This window comes from Heterocephalus glaber, unplaced genomic scaffold, assembly GCF_053883595.1.
Source record: "Heterocephalus glaber isolate CG9 unplaced genomic scaffold, H.glaber_assembly_v1.0 deba00001600, whole genome shotgun sequence".
In the NCBI taxonomy this organism is placed as follows: Eukaryota; Metazoa; Chordata; class Mammalia; order Rodentia; family Bathyergidae; genus Heterocephalus; species Heterocephalus glaber.
This window is the reverse complement of record NW_028258372.1, coordinates 35,257,192-35,278,030: the sequence shown is the minus strand read 5'-3', so window position 1 is coordinate 35,278,030 and position 20,839 is coordinate 35,257,192. Positions and strand designations below refer to the sequence as shown.

Sequence of the window (20,839 nt, the reverse complement as noted above, 5' to 3'; positions counted from 1 at the left end):
TCAATCAGATATAGAAAAGCAAACCAACCTCAAGGTGGTATGTGACTAAAGTGATAGACTGATGCAGAATTCACCAATATGAGTAGTTTTTGTTACATCTTTGAAATTACCACTATTCTTAATTATTTTTCTAGATCCTACACAATTACTAAGAATCCAAGTCTTTTTGAAAAAAATTGGGACACGTAAAAATGTTCTAAAATATTACTGATTATATTCTAATAGGGGTATACATATTTCACATAGGAACATATAACACACTATATTATAAACAGGAAAGATAATGATTAAATTTTATTATGGTTGTCAGTATCAGTTCCTGATAAAAGTAGTCTAAGCATTTGAAAAACTCAAATTAAATACACTTCAGTGAAAATCAAAGATGGACTTTAATAATGGGAAATAAGCACATATAGTAAGGTATTTTTCATATCACCGTTTAAACTCCACAAAATATCTTAAGTTCCTTATATAAATATCTCACACAAACACAGTTGCATGCTCTTATTTTTTTACAATTTAACTCACTTTTTATTGAATGTAATTGACAAATAAAATCATATATATTGAAGGTGTACAACATCCTGTTTTGAGATACATGTATGCTGTGAAATGATTACTACAATCAAGCAAATTAACATATCCATCACCTCACACACTTATAGCAATTCTTAATTTCTTTTGCTCAGAACCATTTTATAATAGCACAAATAAAAAACTATCAAAGAAATATATCCTCATCATGTTACTACCAGAGACAGATCAAAACAATTAAGTGAACATTCTAGATAATTTCTTGTTATCTCTATACATTAATACACTTTTTAAAACAAAAAATTGGCAATGCCATATGTACTGTTCTGCATAAGCTTTCCAACTGTTAATTTACTTAACTTTCTTGTAGTAGCTATACACACACATACCACATTTATATATTACCTCTAGAAGTAAAATAGTAACCGATGTATATGAGCAGGACTAGGAGGAAGTCTCGAGGTCAGCCTCCAAATATACATGTTATTCTTAAGCAGACGCTCTGGGTTTGTGATGATGAAAAACAGAACCTTCCATCAAAGTTAACGGTACAGTATGAAATATGAGCTTTCTGTCAGAAATGGGAGAAGGCAAAGTTTCTCAAGAGTATTTAGGTTCACCTGAAAGCACACTCCCTGTTCCTATCAAGGGCACCTCCACACCAAGCATACACATGCAAAGAAGACTACAGAGTTGTTTTTGTGGAATGATAGAGATTTTAAGAGAAGCATGAAACTATACAAAACATTTCACCAAAACTATCTTAAATATTTCCCACAGTAGTCAAACAGGAACTTCCCCATATGTTCAACCAGAGCACTTCATTACCCCAAGTCAACTATTTCCCCTTCTAGAGAATAGAAATCACAGCTAATATGAGGGTTGGAGTCACTCCCTTTTCCTATGAACTCTCAGCTGAAGCTGGACTTGCAGGGCCATTGGGAGAATGTTCTGGCCTCTCTGAACTGCTTGTATATTTACATCCTTCTGCCTCTTCGACTCCTTCCTGGGTCTGATCTGGGGCACCGGTTGAACTGATACAGTTAGCATCTTGCTTTGCTTTGTCCACTTCATTATCAAATTCAATTTTATCTTCTTGATTGCTGTTTTTCTTTACTTGTCCATTCTGGGCAGGGTAGGTGCTGGCAATAATGTCATAGAGGAATTCATATTGCTCCTAGAAAAGGAAAGCAGCCAGGAATTACCTGAAGACAGTTGATGTAGTTACTTTTATGTTAGAAGAAAACAAGCAAGAACTAATCATTTACTTGTGGGAGTCTGGAAACAAAAATGTTCTCTGATATGTTCTCATAAAAGATTATTTTTTCACACTGAGGGACCAAACCCAGGGCCATGAGCATGCTAGGCTCTACCCTGAGTTACAACCCCAGTCCTTGTGACAAAGGTTCTAAATGACAGTTCTTTGAAGCTCTAAGGCTGCTTTTCAAAACTGACCTTAGCAACACCATACAGATGTTCCCATCCCACCAAACAAACTCATGTAACTACTGAGCTCTGAGCCTTTGCCCATGACACCAATTCTGTGCTTATCTTCTTGGCTGATACCTACACATCACTGAAGCATCAGAGCAGGAACTACCTGCTTCAAGAAGCTTACTCTAATTTTCTTGGTTAAACAAAATGCCCTTGTTTACGCTCCTCACACTAAACACTGTATCTCTTAGTGGCAAGAGCACTTAGAAGGTGCTTGATGCAATTTTTAAACCAATATATGTAAACTCAATATCATAAATGATTCGAGGCTTTATAATTTTAGGGAGTAATTAAGTTTCTATTGTGAATAATTGCTAGTTTCCACATGAGCATCTACAGTTATGGCCACAAAGAAAGGATACCGGTTGATACAAAAATGCAAGTAATTATTCTCCTTGTGTACACAGGTTTTTGCAATATGTCTGCAGACCCTCTCAACAGAGGGGAGTCTATTTCTTCACCTCTTGGAGAGGAGCTGGCCTTGTGACTTGTTTGGCAAAATACAAGGGAAGACAAGTTGGGTCAGTTCAGAGCCTGGGGCCCAAGAGGTCGCCTATATGTCTGCTCACTCACATGGCACTCTGCCACCTTAGGTGAAGAAGTCTGACCCAGCCTTCTTCAGGATGACAGAGGTGGCCAATTAGTCCCTATTTCCATACTAAATGGCAGTCCATTCCCAGCCTACAGGCAGTGGAGGTCATGTTAAACCAGACAAATCCCCCACGATTCACCAGCTGATGTAGACATCGGAGTCAGGGTGGTCTTGAAGCCCAAGTCTGAGATGATCAATACAAGAGAAAGAGTGAAAGGAGAAGGAATGGAAAAAAGAGGGTAAAACTATCAAAATGAAAATGCAAAGCACTTAAAAAGCAAGAACATGGAATACTTACATATGTGGAAATCATGCCTGGCCTAGCTTTGCGTAGAGATTTCACTACTTGAAAAACATCTACTACTTCTTCTGTTTCTGCACTTTTCATGAGATTCAGCAAAGCACAAAAGACCCCTGTTTTCTCAGATCCATCTCTACAAAAGGAAGAAAATATGAGAGGAGAAATCATTCTACTTTTTATAGAGGAAGTGATAGCCTGAAAACTGAAAAATAGAATTTTTCCACATTTATGGCAATTCTCTTATTCTAATTTTTTTTGTAAGTATCTGTCTGCAGTACACAACGATCACATTCATCATGGGGATTGGTACAGGTACATAACACATCTTAATTCTTAATTCTTGTTTTAGTCCCTTTTCCCTCCTTTCCTCCAATCCTTCTTCTCCTCCCCATTTGTAAAAACTCTATTCCATTTTTTTCGCTTCAATTTTTTTTTCTTCTTTAAGTCCCTTTTCCCTTTCTCCCTTCTGTCTCTTGTTGCCCTTCCCATTTGTAAAGTTCTTCCCACTTCCTAATATCTGTCCTCCATCTTGCTCTTTATCTTCTGCCAAGTCTGGTTTTGTTTACAACCTTCTTCAATTTAGGACTCTAATAATCTTGCAGTGTAAAAAATATTTTTATTGGGAGATCAAAAATGTTAAGATATACCATATGTATATCACCAAAATAACTAATTACTATGTATCAAAAACATATACCAACATGATTTATCAAACTATGAAAGGTATAAAACATATAGTACTGATTCAGGTTAAACATATGCTATCTGTGGGTCACAGCATATTGTATGTTCAAAGAATATTATTAGATATTCAGCCATATTCTAAGAAGCACATAAGAGCCCACAATTCCCTTCTGCATTCTTCTCACATAAATTTCACTTTGAACAATTCAGGTAAACATTGAAAAGCAGTATTTCTTTAAGGACTTTTATCTAGTGTATCCAATTCCAGTAGTACTGAGGCTTTCACAAAAATTCTAAAAGCCTTTCACTAGATTTACATTTCTCACTTTACAATTTTTTACTTCTGATTTAATATTCTTTTTCATATAAAATTTTAACACTCTGTGTTCTTCCTTCAATATCTCTTACTTAGGTAAATATGTGGATGTGAAATACAGGTGAAATTTAAATATCTGCATGACAAAGACTAATAAAAATCAAATATTATTGGTGCTACTAAGATCTTTGCTTTTGAGGTTTAGAAAATCAAATAATGAGTTTAAAATCAGTTTCTAAGCATTGAGATATCAGTTAACATTTAATTTAAGATATGTTTATTGAAGGCAAAGTGTTCTGTTTTCCAGATTCTGTAACATCAAGTAGAATGTATCAATGTGCATAAGCATATATTTGATGTAATCCATCCATCTATCTGTTCGTGCATCCTTCCATTCACTCATTTGTTCATTTAGCACATGTGATATTCTAGATTCAGTGTTAGGTACAGAGAAATAAAAGTTGACATGACATTTGGTACTAAAGAGCTCACAGCATAAATCTACTGAACTAAAATGTAATTGTTTCTGTTATACTTCTATCATCAGTATGCTGTGATAGCATAACTAAGAGAGTAACCCCATAAGAATTTTGCATGCAGTCATGTGTTTTATATACCGGGTGTTATGGCTCGTATCTAGATGTCCCCCAAAATCCTCATGCAGTCTATAGGTGGGACTTTCTAGAGGTGGCTGGATTTAGGATGTGCAAATGTGGATTAAGGGTGTGATACTAGGATTAAGGATATGTGGAACTGGATTAGTCCACTAATTGTTTTATTATAGTTGTGGGTATGGGCAGTGGGAAGGGTGGGTGGCACCACCCAAAAGGCTTGTAGCCTGGAAGGGATCAAAGGGAAAGGGAGACTTGCTGCTGTGTTTGCTGCTTGCTGCCTTCCACCTGCCATGCCATGAACTGTTTCTCCTCTGTGATGCCCTCTGCCATGCCACCCTGCCTTGAAACCAGGTGAAACCTCTATAAACTATGAGTTGAAATAAACCTTTCCTCTTCCACCAACAGGTGGGTGTTCGAAATTTTGTCCTAGCAATGAGAAAAGTAACTAAGCCAGCAGGATAAACAGAATTTAAGACAAAGTGCCAAGCAAGAAGTCAATTATTATGGTTTTAAAACATGTCTCATAAATACCACCCACCTGCAGTGAACTAGGATAGGCACACTGTTGTGATACTTATTCCCTTCAGTGAAAGTCTTCTTGGGAAGTTTCTGTTTTAGGGCTTGAATCATTGAGACTAATTCTTTGGTTTCTGCAGGCAGCTGGTCCACATTCCAGTTAGTATATTGGTACTGGTACACAGTTCGAGTGTCTTTCCTCTACAGTCAGAAGTGAATGGAACATTAGCTCAAGTGAAGTTCAGTCAAGTTTATAATCTGATAAATATATAGCCACATACTCTTCACAAGTCCTCTCATTCAAATATGTTAACTTTCATGTACCATTATATAGATGGTGACTTTGCTTACATAAAATATTTTATGTTGGTTTCACTAGCAGATTAATTACACAAAAATAAATATTCTCAAACTTGTATGTATGCATTTTTTTTTTACCTTGGAATGTCTCAGTTCAAATTCACGGGCTGTGTACATTGAAGATATATTTGTGTCTTTGATGTGAACTTCTAAATCTCCATATGTTTGCTTTCCCTCTCCCCAGTACTGAGCACAGATTTCCTAGACAACAGAGAACATGGTTAAACAACTTGCACAAAGCTCTTCTGTTTGCTATATAAAATATTCATGGAAACTCTCTCTGTCTCTCTGTTTCTCTCTCTCTCTCCTCTTATTTCCTTTCCTATTTTCTGTTAAATAGAAATTAATAATTGTGTTTAAAAATGAAACCTGGTCATAAAATCTAATGAGCATTTTCCTTGAACAAGATTTAAGATATGTGAGGATCTGTCAGATAATGTGGTAGATGCTAAGAAAAACTAAGTAAAAATAAAAACTAAGTGTTAGATGATATACCACTAAGAAAATTTTAATGAGTGGGAAGATAATTATATATATATAGTAACATATAATATATTTTATATATATTATAATTATATATTATATATGTGTTATATATAATATATAACATATGGGCATTAAGTAAAAAATAAAATTATATCTTAAATTCACCTCCAAGAATTTTATGGCAATAAACATTACATGTGAATTAAAAAGGAAGAAAATTGTTAATTTTTTCAGGGTTTTTGTCTTGCTAGCAAATAGGATAAAGAGGGGAAGAGAGGACACATTTAGGTATATGGAATGTTATTAAGTTAAGACTCAATTCTGAGAATGAAAATCATGTGCTAAGACAGTCTATAAATCTACTGGTACATACAATATGGAAAACATAAAAATGGGAGGAAACTGGACAGATATATAAGACTTGTTTTTTTATCTCTTAAAATGTCAGATAGAAGGACCCGAGTTCAATCCCCGGTACCAAAAAAAAAAAACAATGTCAGATAGAGAGTTTGGCTTTATCTTGAGAAAAACAGAAAATACATTTGGTTGTTGACACTGGAAGTGCTAGGTCTTGGATAATCTAAGAGCAGTGTTCGAGATGGGCGAGGAGGTGATCTTGAGAGACTGTCAGAATCTGGACATAAGATAGTTGGGGTCAACAAGTGCTTGGACTAAACAAAGAGACTTGTGTGAGAGAGTGATTAAAATGATGCAGGCAGAACAATCAAGCAAGTAACCCAAGAATGGAGGAGGATATTTTATAACAGACAGACTTTTTTTAAAAGACTCTCAAAAGTGCAGACCTGGTCTCCATGCTTCAGCTCTGTCAACATAACAATAACCTTGACTTTTCTTTGGAATATCATCTGCCAGAAGTCAACAATGGTCTCTTTCAGTGGTCCTTGAGCAGCAATCATCATTTCCGGTTTCCAGTAATTCTTTCAAAGAAATAAAAGCGAGACTCTGTTACTACTGCTCAGAGAATTAGTACATTCTTAAAATAACCATTGGGAAAAATAATCACTTAGTTTGACATCAATGCTGTTGCAGAAAAATATTAAGATTCTTATGTCCAAGATAAAAAGGAATATCTAAATATATTTATTCAAATAATAATTCTTAATAACAGAATCAAGATTAAGACATCCAATATTATCGTGAAATTCTTTGTTTGAATTATCAGCTTAGTTTTTAAAAGGTATGTGACAACCATTTACCTAATAACCCATTTGAACTGAGTGAAACGTTTCTAACTATACAAATACATAAATTTGTATTTTTTACAAGTTTTGTGTCTGAAACAAATATCAAAACAAATATTTTTACATATTCATGTTTGGACAAATTTTATTCTTAAAATATGGTTATAGTCCTATTTATTACAAAATATAGCTATTATAGTTTAGTTCTAAAATGTCTCAAAACTTTCCTGTGTTTACAATTGGGTTTTTGGTAGGTGACTGAATCTGGGGATACTATGCTCATCAGTGGATTGGTCTATTGATGAATTCATAGCTGAATGTGCTGTTAGGAAGTAGGGTCCAAGTAGAGGATGTGCATCCCTTTGAAAGGTACATATCTGTCACACTGGCTTTTCCTGCCCTCTCTCTCCCTGACTGACATGAGGTTGAGCAGCTCCCCTCTTCCACACCCTTCCACCATGCCATTTCTGCCTTAGAACCAGCCAATCAGGAACTGAACTCTCTGAAACTGTGAGTCAAAATAAACCTCTCCTCTTTATGTTGTGTATGTCAGGTATTTTGTCCCAGAAATGGAGGAGTGACTAATATAATAAGCAATAACATTATCTTACTCTGAATTAATTAATTAGGTTTTAATAGTTTAAAATTGACAAGTTTGAATATAGTATTAAACATTGACCAATATATACTTATGACTAAGTTCACCAGTCTTTTATAAAACTGTTTAATAAATGGCCCTAATAACATACACATGATTATAAAAGAGTTGTATCCTGGGTTGGGGAAATATAAATACCCACCATTACAAAAGATGCATTGATGTATTTGCTTGTTTCCTCAGAATCACTGTCATCATCAGATGATTCATCTGAATCATGCTCGCTCTCTTTGCTCAGTTCCAATTCATGTTTAAGTGCCACTCTGTTAAAATCATCTATATAAAATAAATTAGTAGTGAGTCTTTAAAAACAAGGGCTGGAGATGTAGTACAGGCATAGCATATGCATGTGGTTCAACTCTCAGCATCACCAAAAAATTAAAAATAAAGATAATCAAATTTCTACATGACTGACATGAATTAAAAAGTAATTCAGAATTAAATGTATTAATCTAAATGTAATGAGATTTTTGATTAACAAATTATTTTAAGACATTTAAATAAAATAAGCTCTCAAAAGGGTTACAGGGAAAAATATCAAATATTTTAAAAGTGTGTATCATAACGTTGTAAATGATTATTAGTCTTTGATGCATATACTTTAAATTTCTATGGAATATCATCATTCTGCCTAATATGTTAAAAATTTCATAGTTTACACTTTTGTTTCTCATTTATATTCTATTAACATTAAATTAACAATTAAGCAGGAATCTCAGATTATTATTTAGTCCAAAAAAATATTTAGTCTAAAATTCCTCCTTATTTTTCAATATTTTAAATTTATAACAACCTGGTCAAATGATCTGTTTAACTGCATTACTATCAATTCTGTATTTTAACTATATTCATAACGACTTCTATAGAAATTAAATTAACTAGGTCAGCCATGCACTGATTTGAATTATTTGGTTGTCTAGTTTATTAGCTTGGCTTATATTTTATCCATGCTAATTTTAGTATGTTCAGCTGAAAAAAATTGCCATAGTACCTGATATGATCCTATGAACATTGTTAAAAAGTAGAATTTGTCATGAAAATTGTGCATATTTTGATCTATCAAATTTGATGCTTGACAGTTTATAGAGTATTTTCCATGTATTTCTAGCCTCCCAGATATAAGGGATAAAAAGAAAGCATTAAGACAGCAAATGGATATAACATTTACTATTTGGCAATTACCCTGAAATCTACTAAAGATGAAAGAAAAGTAGAAAAGTACACTTGGTCTTTTGTCTCTCAGCCTCAAAATTTTGTCTTTTGTATAAATCATTTCTGAAATAATTGGTAGAAAGAAAACACTGAATATGGTTTATCCCTCAAAGTCCATTGAAAGTGCTTAGGGCTCAAATAATTTGTTATAACTAAAATTTAAGTAGCTTACTGACTTTTGTATTGTCAATTAAAGGTTGAAATTTTGCTTCAAGATCAATTGCTTGTGTCTCTCATTAAACAAATGCAAAAAAAGAATTTAACTTTTCCTGATATAAAAAATTTAAAAGATAACTACATACATGGAATAACATTAGAATTTCTGTTTTTCGTTTTATTTTCCTCTTTATGTCCAATATGCTGTGTTCTCCAGCTTCTATATGAAGGAAGTCTCTGAGGAAAAAATAGTAGAATGAAGAGCTTTTAAAATCTAAATATGAATTAGATTAATTTATTATTGCAATATAAGATGCTCCCTGTAGAATAAAACATTTCATTAATTTTTGTGAAATTTGTATACAGTCCCAGTCACAGTTTTAAGTTTGAATGTAGATTTTTTTTCCCTCTCAATATTTTCAGGCATTTAGTATATTTAACATGATGAGTTGAAACTAAAAACATACATTTTTTTAACGAAATATGTTCTTAATAGCTGCTTGATAGCAAAGTAGTATGGCTTACTCTTGTATAAGCTGAAAACACTATACCAATTATTACAGTGTAGTATAGTGAAAGCCCTATACTAATTACTACCCGTGTTGAAAAACCAATGGTAAATAATTTTAAATTATCGGGAGGAAGCTTGGCAGACACAGCATTCATGGAAGACTTGATACTTCAAATGCTAGTAGTTCCAGGCTGCTGTCTTTCTTGTTTACAGTAGTTAATCAGTCAGGAAAACTATCATTTCCAACGGTGAAGATCACAGATCCTTTTAATTTCTTTCTTCCTACTTAATCCAGTCCATCTTCATTCCTACTTAGAAAATATCAACAATGTCATATCTGGACTCTATATTCAATCTCACTGACTCTAAACTTTCTAAAACACAAAACAGAAGATGTCCATCGTGGGCTCTTCAGCAGCTTCCTATCATCATTTGAAGACAGCTAAATGTCTTTAGGGATATGCCTTTGTGTGTCTCTTCAGCATCCTCCCTTACTAGGTCTTTCAACACTTCAGCCAAACCAAACTCCTTCATTCTTAGAGGGATCATACTGTCCCTGAACTCTTGCAATGTACTATGGTTTAGATCAGTATTCCCGAGGATCCACCTGTAAAGTCTTGACCCTAGGGTGGTGGTATCTGAAGCCCCTATGGATTTTGAAGAGGTTGCACATAGTGGGACGTTCTTAGGATATACTGTCAAATGGGATTGTGGATTTCTCTCTGGACACATGTTTTTTCTGCTTGGATCACCTTTTCCCTTTCCTGGCAATTTGATAACTTTTTGTAACATGTAGGTCTGAGTTTAAATGTGAGTTTCTTCTGGAAAATCTCCCTACCTGTAGTTTTCACTTCCCATTAGTTCCTGAATAAATATTTGTCAAATGAATAATATTTAGCAACAACTTTCAGTACTATGAATAATCTAAATACCCGAAAGCTCTTTATGTACAACTCAGTAGGATTTCACACACATACACACACACACATGCATGATGACAGCTGAAGTATATATACATTTAACATGGAGCCTTATTTCATACTAAATAGGACACTTGTTTTGAATCTCATTTATGGCTGTGCAATTGAATGCAAAAAACATTGTCAGTGACTCTCTCAGTGCCTATCCATGTGAGCGTTTACCTTAAATATATAAACACTGCCAAATAGTATATATGCAAATGTGGCTTTGTAGGTTCTGTGTACTGATTTTAGTAAAGTTATCGGCTTAAAGACTAAAAAGAAAAAAACAGAAATTGACAGCGAAACACTCTTCTGCTAAGGACCACCCTGAGCCTGCCAGTTCTTCTAACTCTAAGCACAGGTCTTCTGGGATATTGAGTCGCTTGGTGATTATTGTCCACCCCACTTCCATCCCCCACTTCAGCCTCACTTTGATCTGCACATTAAATGGTTCTGCATCTAATTAAATGTGCATTCCTGGCCTCATGAAACTCTTGGAATTGACCCGTTTCATGGTTTATAGAAGGACTCAACAAGCTGGAAAATCACAGGGGGAAGAGAAAAATTACAAAACTTGACAACTACACAATCTGAGAATAGATATGCCAACTCTCTGAAATCACGGTGAACTACATATTCAGGTAACTGTCAGAATAATTGCCCAGTAAATAGGCGGGGACACACTTTATTATCCTTTACTTTCTGTCTGCCAGCTCCAGACAGTTCACCTTCCTAAGCAGTCATAAACTCCTCTAATTATTTCCTTTACAAACTTGAACCAGATGCAGTTTTTAAAGGTGAGATGCGACATTGCCTATGGCAGACCAATTTCATGGCTATATACTACGATTTTGACAGTTTATTTTACACTGGCTTAATGAGGAAGGGTTAAAAGGGTTAGCAGTAGAATCCAACTGCTGGGTGTAAGGACGTCTCCTGCATAATAGTTGTGCAGGATCAGGCATTTCTCTTAAATGCTCTGTGTCTTGGATTCCTCATCTGAGCTCCCTTGGCTATGGTAAGGACCAGAGGCAAGAACTATGTCTAGTGTCCAGCAAGCACCCGGAAAACAGCACTCAGTGAAAGTTACTACCGTCATTACCTGGAATTCAGCCTCCAGTGGAGATGGCTCACTGGGTGGGTCTCTTTTCTTCATGTTATGTAGATATGAATGTGAATGTAAGTCAGCCAAATTTACTTCTGTTTCTCCAAACTGGTTGTATTCCACTAAAGCCTGATGCATCAGGATATACTGTGCCTAAGATATCAAGAAAATATAGATAATTAACTAATAACAGAGTTCCATATGTCATATTTAAATAAAATATGCACCCCCCCATTCTGGGACAATTTTTGGCAAAAAAGGATTGATACTGTAACATGTAAATATTCTGGAAGTTAGCTCTCACACTTTTTTAGAATCTATGAAAATCCCATTTCCATTTTTTTTTCTAGGAAAAGAAATAGCTTCCCAAATAGAGAATCCATTATATATTGCATGCCTAAAAATTTAAAAAAGAAACATTGTTATTTTCCTCAGTGACTATTACTGAATTTGTAAGCAAAATTCATAATATAAAAAATTATAATAAAATTCACATTATATCAGAAAAAGCAAGTTGATATCCCATAGGATACATTTTGAAAGTGTTCTAGAACTTTTAAAAACAGAGAAAATTATTTAAGAAGGTCTTATATGCCAAATCCAAATTTACTTACCAACTTTTAACTTTTTATTGTATCCTATTTGAATCCAGTATTTTTAGGAAATGAGCTATTTCTGATGAGCCTGTTTACTACCTCTAGTTCCCTGAGTTCGGCTGCATCCTTCTATTTTACATTTTTCTCAAAAAGTTTCATTTATTTCGACTTAACAATCTATTTTTATATTTCTATACTAACATCTGTTTATCCACAAGCATATAAGCATTACACACTATTTTGTGTTTTTGTAAAGATCAACAAGTCATATTCTTACTTTATGTACTCACTGTTTTTAGCGAAGCATCAAGCTACACAGATAGATGCAGAACAAGATCATTCCTTTCAACAGCAGCACGGCCTTTAGCATACAGAGCCCATATGTCTGCATTCTGCTCTTCCCTTCCCCTATTGGTATATATTTAAAGTGTTTCCAATTCTTTCCTGTGCTAACAATGCTGGATGCAAGGAACATTCTTGCACCTGTTTCTAGTTATGCACATTTACAAGTGCTTCACTTGAGTAAATACACATGTGTCCTCTTGCCGGGTCAAGTACAGACATTTCCAATAATAACTGTCACTTACCATTACCAGAGTCATTGCATATGTCACAAACTTGTCAAGTGCTTCACTTGCATTTCCTTTTTTGTTATAAACCTGTTAAGTAAGTCCTACTTTCTCTCTATCTTGAGGATGATGCAATGGAGGCACAGAAAGACTACAAACCTATCCTGAGAGATGCAGAATTAAGATTTGAAACAGGATTTCAGTCTCAGAAATTTACTTCTAAAACCTATTGTGTATCCTCAATTTTAATTTTATGCAACATTGCCAAATCTGCTTTCAACATTATTATTTTTCCCAGTCTCATGTTTGTAAATGCTATTTCATTTTTAAAATATATTTTATGGTCATCTTTCACCCACAACACTTTCAGACACTAATGTGCAATGCTTCCTATGACTGGTATTATCTCATGTTTTCAAGAAATCGAAAGAAAATTATTTCCATGCATTGTTTGAAGTTATGACGAATTTAGATTTCTTTTAAATCATTACTACTGTCCCAAGAAGATTTAAGCCCCCAAACAAAAGTGAGCATAATCTTTAAAAGTTGGAGATTACCTCCACTTGCACCATGAGGCATCTCTGTCGCCGGAGCTTGACAACATAACCGTAAACATCCACCTTGCCCTCTGCTTCCAAGCCTTCCAGCATGGCGTCGATTCCAATGTAGGTGCCCGTGCGTCCGACACCAGCGCTGGTGAGACCAACAAACAAAGCGGAGCAAGAGCAGGCCGAGAAGTGAGTGGGAGAGTGTTCAAGGGAGAAGCAGAACTAAGAATGTAAGTTCCTCAACATTGTTACTCTGTACCCCATGAATTCGTACAATCACAAAGTGTCAACTTAGAGGGCAAATTGTTCTGAAAAAGAAGACTTTTCTACTAGGGAATTGCTCCTCGAAAGGGAAGAATGTTCCTAGCAGCTCAACTTGAAAGCTTGGCTTTCCTCTTCCCTCCCCTCTCCTCCCCTCCTCCCTTCTCCTCTGTTCTGTACTGATGACTGTCGTCAGAGACTTTATGCCGAGCTACATCCCCGGCCATTTTTTATTTTAATTTTTGACACAGAGTCTCACTGAGCTGCTCAGTTGCCCAAACTGGCCTTGAGCTTGTGACCCTCCTTCCTGCCTCGGTCTCCCAGATTGCTGGATTTAAGGCTGTGCCCAGCCAGCTATAAGCATTTGAATAGACCCACAAATGTGTGCCTGCTGTCACAGTTGTATTTTCTATTAATTTTAATGGTATATGTGGACAATACACAATAATTACATATGTATCTATGATATCATGTCTGGATCGTTTTCTGCCTTCTTCCCTTGCCCCTGCTCTTCTCAATCCTGAACTACAGAAAGTTGCTCTCCCAGGTTCCTGCCATTTCTCCTTTATTACACTCTCTAATTTACTTACATTGTGGATTCCTCCAATAAGTGAAACCACATGATACTTAGCTCTCTGCATCTGCTTTAGTCTGAGTGACACGGCGACCTCATCTTTACCTGCAGTGTACTACGATGGGGCCACTGAAGAAGTTGCTGAAAGCGTTCACTCTCCTTCTCAGTTTGAGCAGCAGGTGAGGTTCTTCGGGTACCCCGTGGTCCGGCCAGCTTGTAAACTGAATGTGAGTCACCTCTCTTCCAGTTCCTTTTTCTTTTTTCTAGACAAGAGATAATATTTAATTTGAGAAGATTTTGTTTTCATAGCAAACTACATAATATGAATAAGTGGAAGGAAGAACCAGTACAAAAATTCCTCCTCCAAATGTAAACGGCTCCAAAGAGTCTTTCCTCGTGTATGCTATATGTCATTCCAGCCATGACTGCAGTTTCCTTTCCAGTAAGTATCTAGCTCAGATATCATGCAAGACCTTCATGCACTATGTGGCAAGAATAATTTACCAGTAAAGTAACATAAGGTAAATAGAGCAGAAACTGCTAGCAACTTTCATGCTGCAAAACAAAAGAACAAAAAGAAAAAACACAAACAAAGGCACTTCAAAAAAGGAGGTAGGAGTGGTTAGTGGGGCTTTGAGTGTATTTGTGAAAAAAATATCGACTAAAAGTCACTATCATACTGTTTAAAATTATTCTGCTTGGTAAACCTGCAAAAACAGGTCTATTTCCTACATGCAGAAAGTTAGATTAATCATATGGTTAACAATGTATTCTGTAGGCCTCACATGGTAGAATTGGTAACTTTGAAAAGAAATTTTTTCAAAAGAAAAAAACATGTTGTTTGTAATTTTCCAATAGAAAATAGCTAAGAACAGACCATTTGTTTATTCATTTAAACAACACATTTATTCAGCACATTTATTTAATGGATCCCTCTTTTTTAGTGCTTCAAAGTTGAGCATAATGGGTTTTTTGTTGTTGTTGTTGGGTTCTGGTTTTTTTTTTTTTTTTTTTTTTTGGTATCAGGGATTGAACTCGGGACCTTGCACTTGTGAGGCAGCAGCGTAACCACTGAGCTAAATCCCCGGCCCAACCATAATGTTTTTGATATGACGGGGTAAACATGCCTTGAACAGTGATGTAAATGTTGACCTTCTCAGGTCATGTCCTTATTCTGATGAAGCCCTTCCTTGTAAAGATCACTGATAATTATTGCTCCATATGGATTTCAATTTCTCACACTTAATATTCCATAACTACATTTTTTATTTTAAAAAATACAAAAACAAAAATTACATAACAAAAGAGACTCACGTTTGTAATGTTCATTTTCTGGATGATATAATCTGGGCATCTCTTATGCTCATTGATCTTTACAACAACATCTCCAAAAGTCCGAGTGCCTTCTTCCATTGAGGGCCAGTATTCTGCACATTTATTCTAGGATTTTTTAAAAAGTCACTAATGATTCTAATTTTCCCTTTAAACACTTTTATTACACACTTTGAAAAATAACTTAAATTTTTATTCATCTGAAATTCTCAAAACATCCACATGTTCTTCATTAAGCACACAGTTACACTGAAGTTGGATCTTTGAAATATACTGTTTCCCATTCATATGTCCTGAAGGATTCTCTTCACACTACTTGCCGGAAGGATAATACTCCCGAGCTCAGCAGCACAGTAAAACAGAACACGCTCTGTGGCCAGCAAGGGGGTGATTGCTCTTGGTCACTTCCACCTGGGAGATTAAGAGCTTTTACTCTTGCTAAAGTTGCATTATATGAGTTACCATCTGTCTGTCTGTCCAAGCTGAGTTGGGTTCAAAGTATTCACAAGTACTTGTGAAGTTAGCACATTCCAATGTACCAAACTAAAAATACTGGAATAAAACAGCAGCCAAATAAAAGCCAAGCAATTCAAACTAAAATTAAAATTCCATTTGACCTAGCTATTCCCCTTCTAGGTATCTTCCCCAAAGAGTTAAAGACATCATATCACAGTGATGTATGTATACCTATGTTTATAACAGTACAATTCATAATAGCTAAGTCTTGGAAGCAGGCTACACGTCCATCACCAGATGAACAGATAGAGAAAACATGGCATTTATACACAATGTAGTACTACTCTGCCATAAAGAAGGATAAATGTGAATCATTTGTAGGAAACTGGATGCACTTTGAAACCATAATGTTAAGTGAAATAGCTCAGACACACAAGTTTAAATATCACATGGTTTCTCCTATATGAATATCTCAATATATATAAAGTATGAAATAAAAGACAGATAATAGGAAAAAAAGAAAGAAAAGGTATTGTAATCCAGCATAGACAATGTGTCTAGAAGCTACCTTGATTTAATATAATTGTCTGACATGTTTTATATGTTTCTTTGGCCTATTAGTCAAGTTTTCAATCTGTATATATGATAATTAACTTTGTCAGGTGTTATAAGATAAATAAATGAGTCTGATGCTGGAAAAATAAAAAGGGGGTTAGAGGGAAGAGGAAAAAAAGAATTAAAATGTGTTATATACATGTGCCAGTTCTATACAGTGAATGTAATCATTATGTACTGAAAAGATGTACTAGTAAAAGTAAAAAAAAAAAAAGTGGATTTTCTGACATCACTGAAAAAAAGCCAAACAGTTTTCAAATATTTAAATGATCTGCAAATAGGCATGTATTTATATATGGACACGTTTTTTTCTCCATGTATAAAGATTGAAATAAAGAAGTGTTAGCACTGACTAAAATAGAGAGATAGTTCAGTCGTCAAGCAGACACCTGTGGCCTTTAGAAATCCACGTCAGCACTGCCTTGCCCTGACCCCGCCCCCTTCCCATGAACCTTCTCTGTCCTTACCCTGTTTCCTTCCTCGCACCTCGTAACCATGACAATTACTGTAGCTTTCTGTTCCCAGATCATCCTCCAGAAATCATCAACAGTTTCATCCCTGGGTCCTAAGAGGGAACAATCCTAAATTAAGAAGTATTTCTTAAAAGTGCTATAAATAATTGTTCACAAATAATATTGAACTCCGTACATTACCTTGAGCAGCAATGTATTTCCTGGGTTCTTTGAAACCCTATTGGAAACATACACAAAGATGTATCATTTAACGAATATTCAATTGTTCACTAATACGCAGAACTGTGATTTAGAAGTTGCTTTAGATCTAGCCTTTCTTGGCTGTAAACTTCCCTGGCAACTTTGCAATTCGTAAGAGGATTTTTAAAATTTGTAATCAAACATGTACTGTACCAAACATAATGGTTAGCATTTACAAACAATAATCATGGCTGTGATGTATGCTTGATGTCTACCCAAGCAATTTTAAAAATTAGACTTCATCCTCATTTGGGATGATACAGCAATGTACCAGAGTAATCTCGACTTTTCTGTAGTTACATACTGTCAACTAGTACATCATGAGCCACCACTACCTTCTTGCGAGCTTTGTAATTGCTTTTAGGTTTTTTTAATCCCTCTGCGAACACAGCTACACTTCTACCTAGCTACTATTGGAACACAGTGCTGATTCCCTACAGTCCTTTTTCATCATTCCAGTTAATGGATACAGTGATTTTCATTTCAGTACCTACAATGTCTGCTCTCCCTGCTTCTGTTACTAAGATAAAGAAGGAACACAGTAGTAGGCAAAATGCACTAATTTTTTCCAAAATTATCTCCTACTTTTTAAATGTACCTTAGTGATGAGAAAAGCTCCAGGAAAAGGGAGGGACTTTTTCTCCGAATAAAATTTTGCACATGAGCTGCAAGAATTGCTCATTAATTTTAGTAACTTAGTCATGTGTATTGGTCATATTCATTTATTGAACAAGTACTTATTGAATGGCTACAATATGCCAAGCACCTATCTAAAAACTGAAGACACATACTTTCCAGGGCTTCCACCTCTGTTGGAGGAAGATAATTATAATCTGATTCCACATTTACCATATGTATTTGAACAGAAAATATAGTTTATGTTTTTTAAGAGATGACCTAAAACAGTGGTGGTGAACCTATGACATGCATGCCGCAGTGGCCTGTTTGTATCATCAAAAGCTCTAAAAGGTTCGCCATCACTGATCTAAATCCTTGAAAAATCTCTAACATTACCAGGTCTGCTTTCAAGTACTTCACTTTGAAGAACAAACTATCATTTGGAGAAGACATGGCACATTAAAATAAACCTGATCGATGCTAATTGTGAAAGCCTGCAGAGGTCACCTGACAGAAAGTTACAATAGAGTTCAAGACTTTGACCTAGTACTACCGTACTAATTATTTTTTGGACTACGATGTTACACTTGCAAATACTGGCTGTCACTGTTGAAAAATCTTATGAATATTATGTTTAAAAGTAATGGAAAAAAAGATTGCTTTATGGAGTTCGTGAGCACAGGAGGTCAGAAGAAGACATATTTGTTGATTTAGGATAGATTTCCAGGGACAGTATTATGCAGGGATACAGAAAGTGTTATATGTTAGAGTGGATGGAAGACAAGGCTTAACTTAAAGGGCTGTCTGTCGAGTCGGAATACTTGGGGGTAAAATCCTAGCTGTGATTCTACTAGCACAATTGGAATACCTCCTAGATTTGTTGTGAGGTTTAACTGAGTTAGTGTACACGTATAGCACTAAACGTGATGCTTGATTATAGCAAATGTATAATAAATTATCATAAAAGTTATCAAAATCATCAGTAGCTCTGAAAAATCATTAGATGTCTCAAAAAAAGAACTTTATTGACAATTAGTACCCAAATGCTGAAGATAAATATTTTATGAATGATGCAACTACAAAATATTTCTCAATTATTCTAGAACTTTACATACACTAAATGAAATCGAATGAACTGTGCCCCCCACAATTCATGTCCACCCAGAGCCTGAGAATGTGCTCTCGTTTGGAATAGTGTCTTTGTGGGTGGAAGGGTTAAAATTATGGCATTATTAGATGAGAGTGGGTCCTAAATCCAATGGCCAGTGTCCTTAGAAAAAAAGAAGGGAGATGTTCAGACGCAATCACATAAAGACACACAGTGGAGTGGGCCACAGGATGGAGGCAGAGTTTGGAGTGACTTGGCCATAAGTTATGGGACACCAAGGATTGCCAGGAGCACCCCAAAGCTAGGAAGAGGCAAAGAACGACTTTTCCCAGACCCTTCAGAGGGAGCATGGCTTTGGCAACATCTTAATTCCAGGCTTCTGATCTCCAGAACTGTAAGAAAGTACATTTTTGTTGTTTTGAGCCGCCTAGCTTGTAATACTTTGTTAAGTCAGACCTAGGAATCTAATATACTGTGGAAATAAAGAATTATAACATGAAGTTTGACTCTAATTCACTAAAAATTTATATATTCAAATAGATCAACAAGAATGAAAATGACAAAAAGTGTTTCAATTTCAATTTTTTTCTTTAAGGAAGTTTTGGGAATTACCTTATAAATTAACATGTATAATAGCATGATATATCCTTTGTCAACTATTTGATTGTCAAAGGAATATTTTGATGATACACTCATTTGGCAAGGCTGTTGTGGAAATTAGCACTATCATATGCTGTTGGTCAATTGCAAATTTATCCAACCCCAGTGGGAGAACATTTGAAATTTTTAAAAATTACAAATGCATATGGTTTTTGTTCATGTAACTCCACTTTTTAGAAAATTATCCTACAGATATACTGAAACTCATTGTATAAAAATGAGTCAAAATGGTTCATTACATCATTTTGGGGGATAGAATTTTGGTAGTAGAATTTCAGAAAACACATTTAATGCTTATTAACTAGAAAGGGATTAAATAAACCTCAATGCAGTTAGACTATACTATATACAGTGGTTCACAAACTCAATTCTCACCATGATTCTGGTCACAAACCAAACTGGATGAAAACTGAAACAAATTTTGCCATCAGAGCAGCATTGAACCTAACCACTGAATTTGATTCTGTGCTCATCCACCTCAGTTTGGGACCAGAATTGTGGAACGAATCAAGTTCATGAACTGCAGCACCACTGTTATATGAGATATATGATGTTTATATGTGTGTATATATATATTAATATCACAAGATACAGAACAGTGTATTGCGTTAACATTTTAATACAAAAATGGGGTAACTGTATTGTGTTAACATTTTAATACAAAGTGGGATAACAAATTGGTGCTTTCATATATATATATATAAACTCTAGCTGGAGAAATAAGAAGCTAAAATAGAAGTTATCTCTTTGGTAGGTGGAGACACTACAAATAGTAGATTGGGTGAGAAGATTTTTTTTTTAATCTGTGTATGTTTTTATATGGTTTTATTTAATTCATGTGAAGCATTACTTATTTAACAATTATATAAGAAGTTAAATTTTAAAATTTTCGATTCAATGTCACCAACAGACATTTTCATTTTGGGATAAATACAGTGTGCTGATGGTTTGTGCCAAAGAAGATGGTCATTGCTGGGCAGTGTTTAATGGAAGTTTAATTGGAGTCAGGCAGAGCTGAGATGAAACTCAGCTCAAATTGTTAGTAACTTTGTGAAGAAGGATGAGAAAACGTATTAACCTGCGCCT

The 20,839-nt window shown here is 35.1% G+C and overlaps 1 protein-coding gene across 7 annotated transcripts in view; it reads right to left on the bottom strand.

Moving 5' to 3' along the window:
• Positions 1–276: 276 nt before the first annotated feature.
• Ptprc (protein tyrosine phosphatase receptor type C) overlaps positions 277–20,839 on the bottom strand; it is a 113,764-nt gene continuing 93,201 nt past the window's right edge. For all 7 annotated transcript variants that reach the window (XM_087193868.1, XM_087193869.1, XM_087193871.1 and 4 more), the window contains 13 exons: positions 17,308–17,344; positions 17,122–17,219; positions 15,566–15,691; positions 14,357–14,514; positions 13,426–13,561; positions 11,701–11,856; positions 9,272–9,362; positions 7,900–8,033; positions 6,701–6,835; positions 5,490–5,612; positions 5,074–5,252; positions 2,919–3,054; positions 277–1,711 (listed from right to left, as the gene is read on the bottom strand). In XM_087193868.1, the coding sequence (XP_087049994.1) occupies positions 1,436–1,711; positions 2,919–3,054; positions 5,074–5,252; positions 5,490–5,612; positions 6,701–6,835; positions 7,900–8,033; positions 9,272–9,362; positions 11,701–11,856; positions 13,426–13,561; positions 14,357–14,514; positions 15,566–15,691; positions 17,122–17,219; positions 17,308–17,344 (1,785 nt within the window). In that variant the 3' untranslated portion in view covers positions 277–1,435. The remainder of the gene's footprint in view (positions 1,712–2,918; positions 3,055–5,073; positions 5,253–5,489; positions 5,613–6,700; positions 6,836–7,899; positions 8,034–9,271; positions 9,363–11,700; positions 11,857–13,425; positions 13,562–14,356; positions 14,515–15,565; positions 15,692–17,121; positions 17,220–17,307; positions 17,345–20,839) is intronic.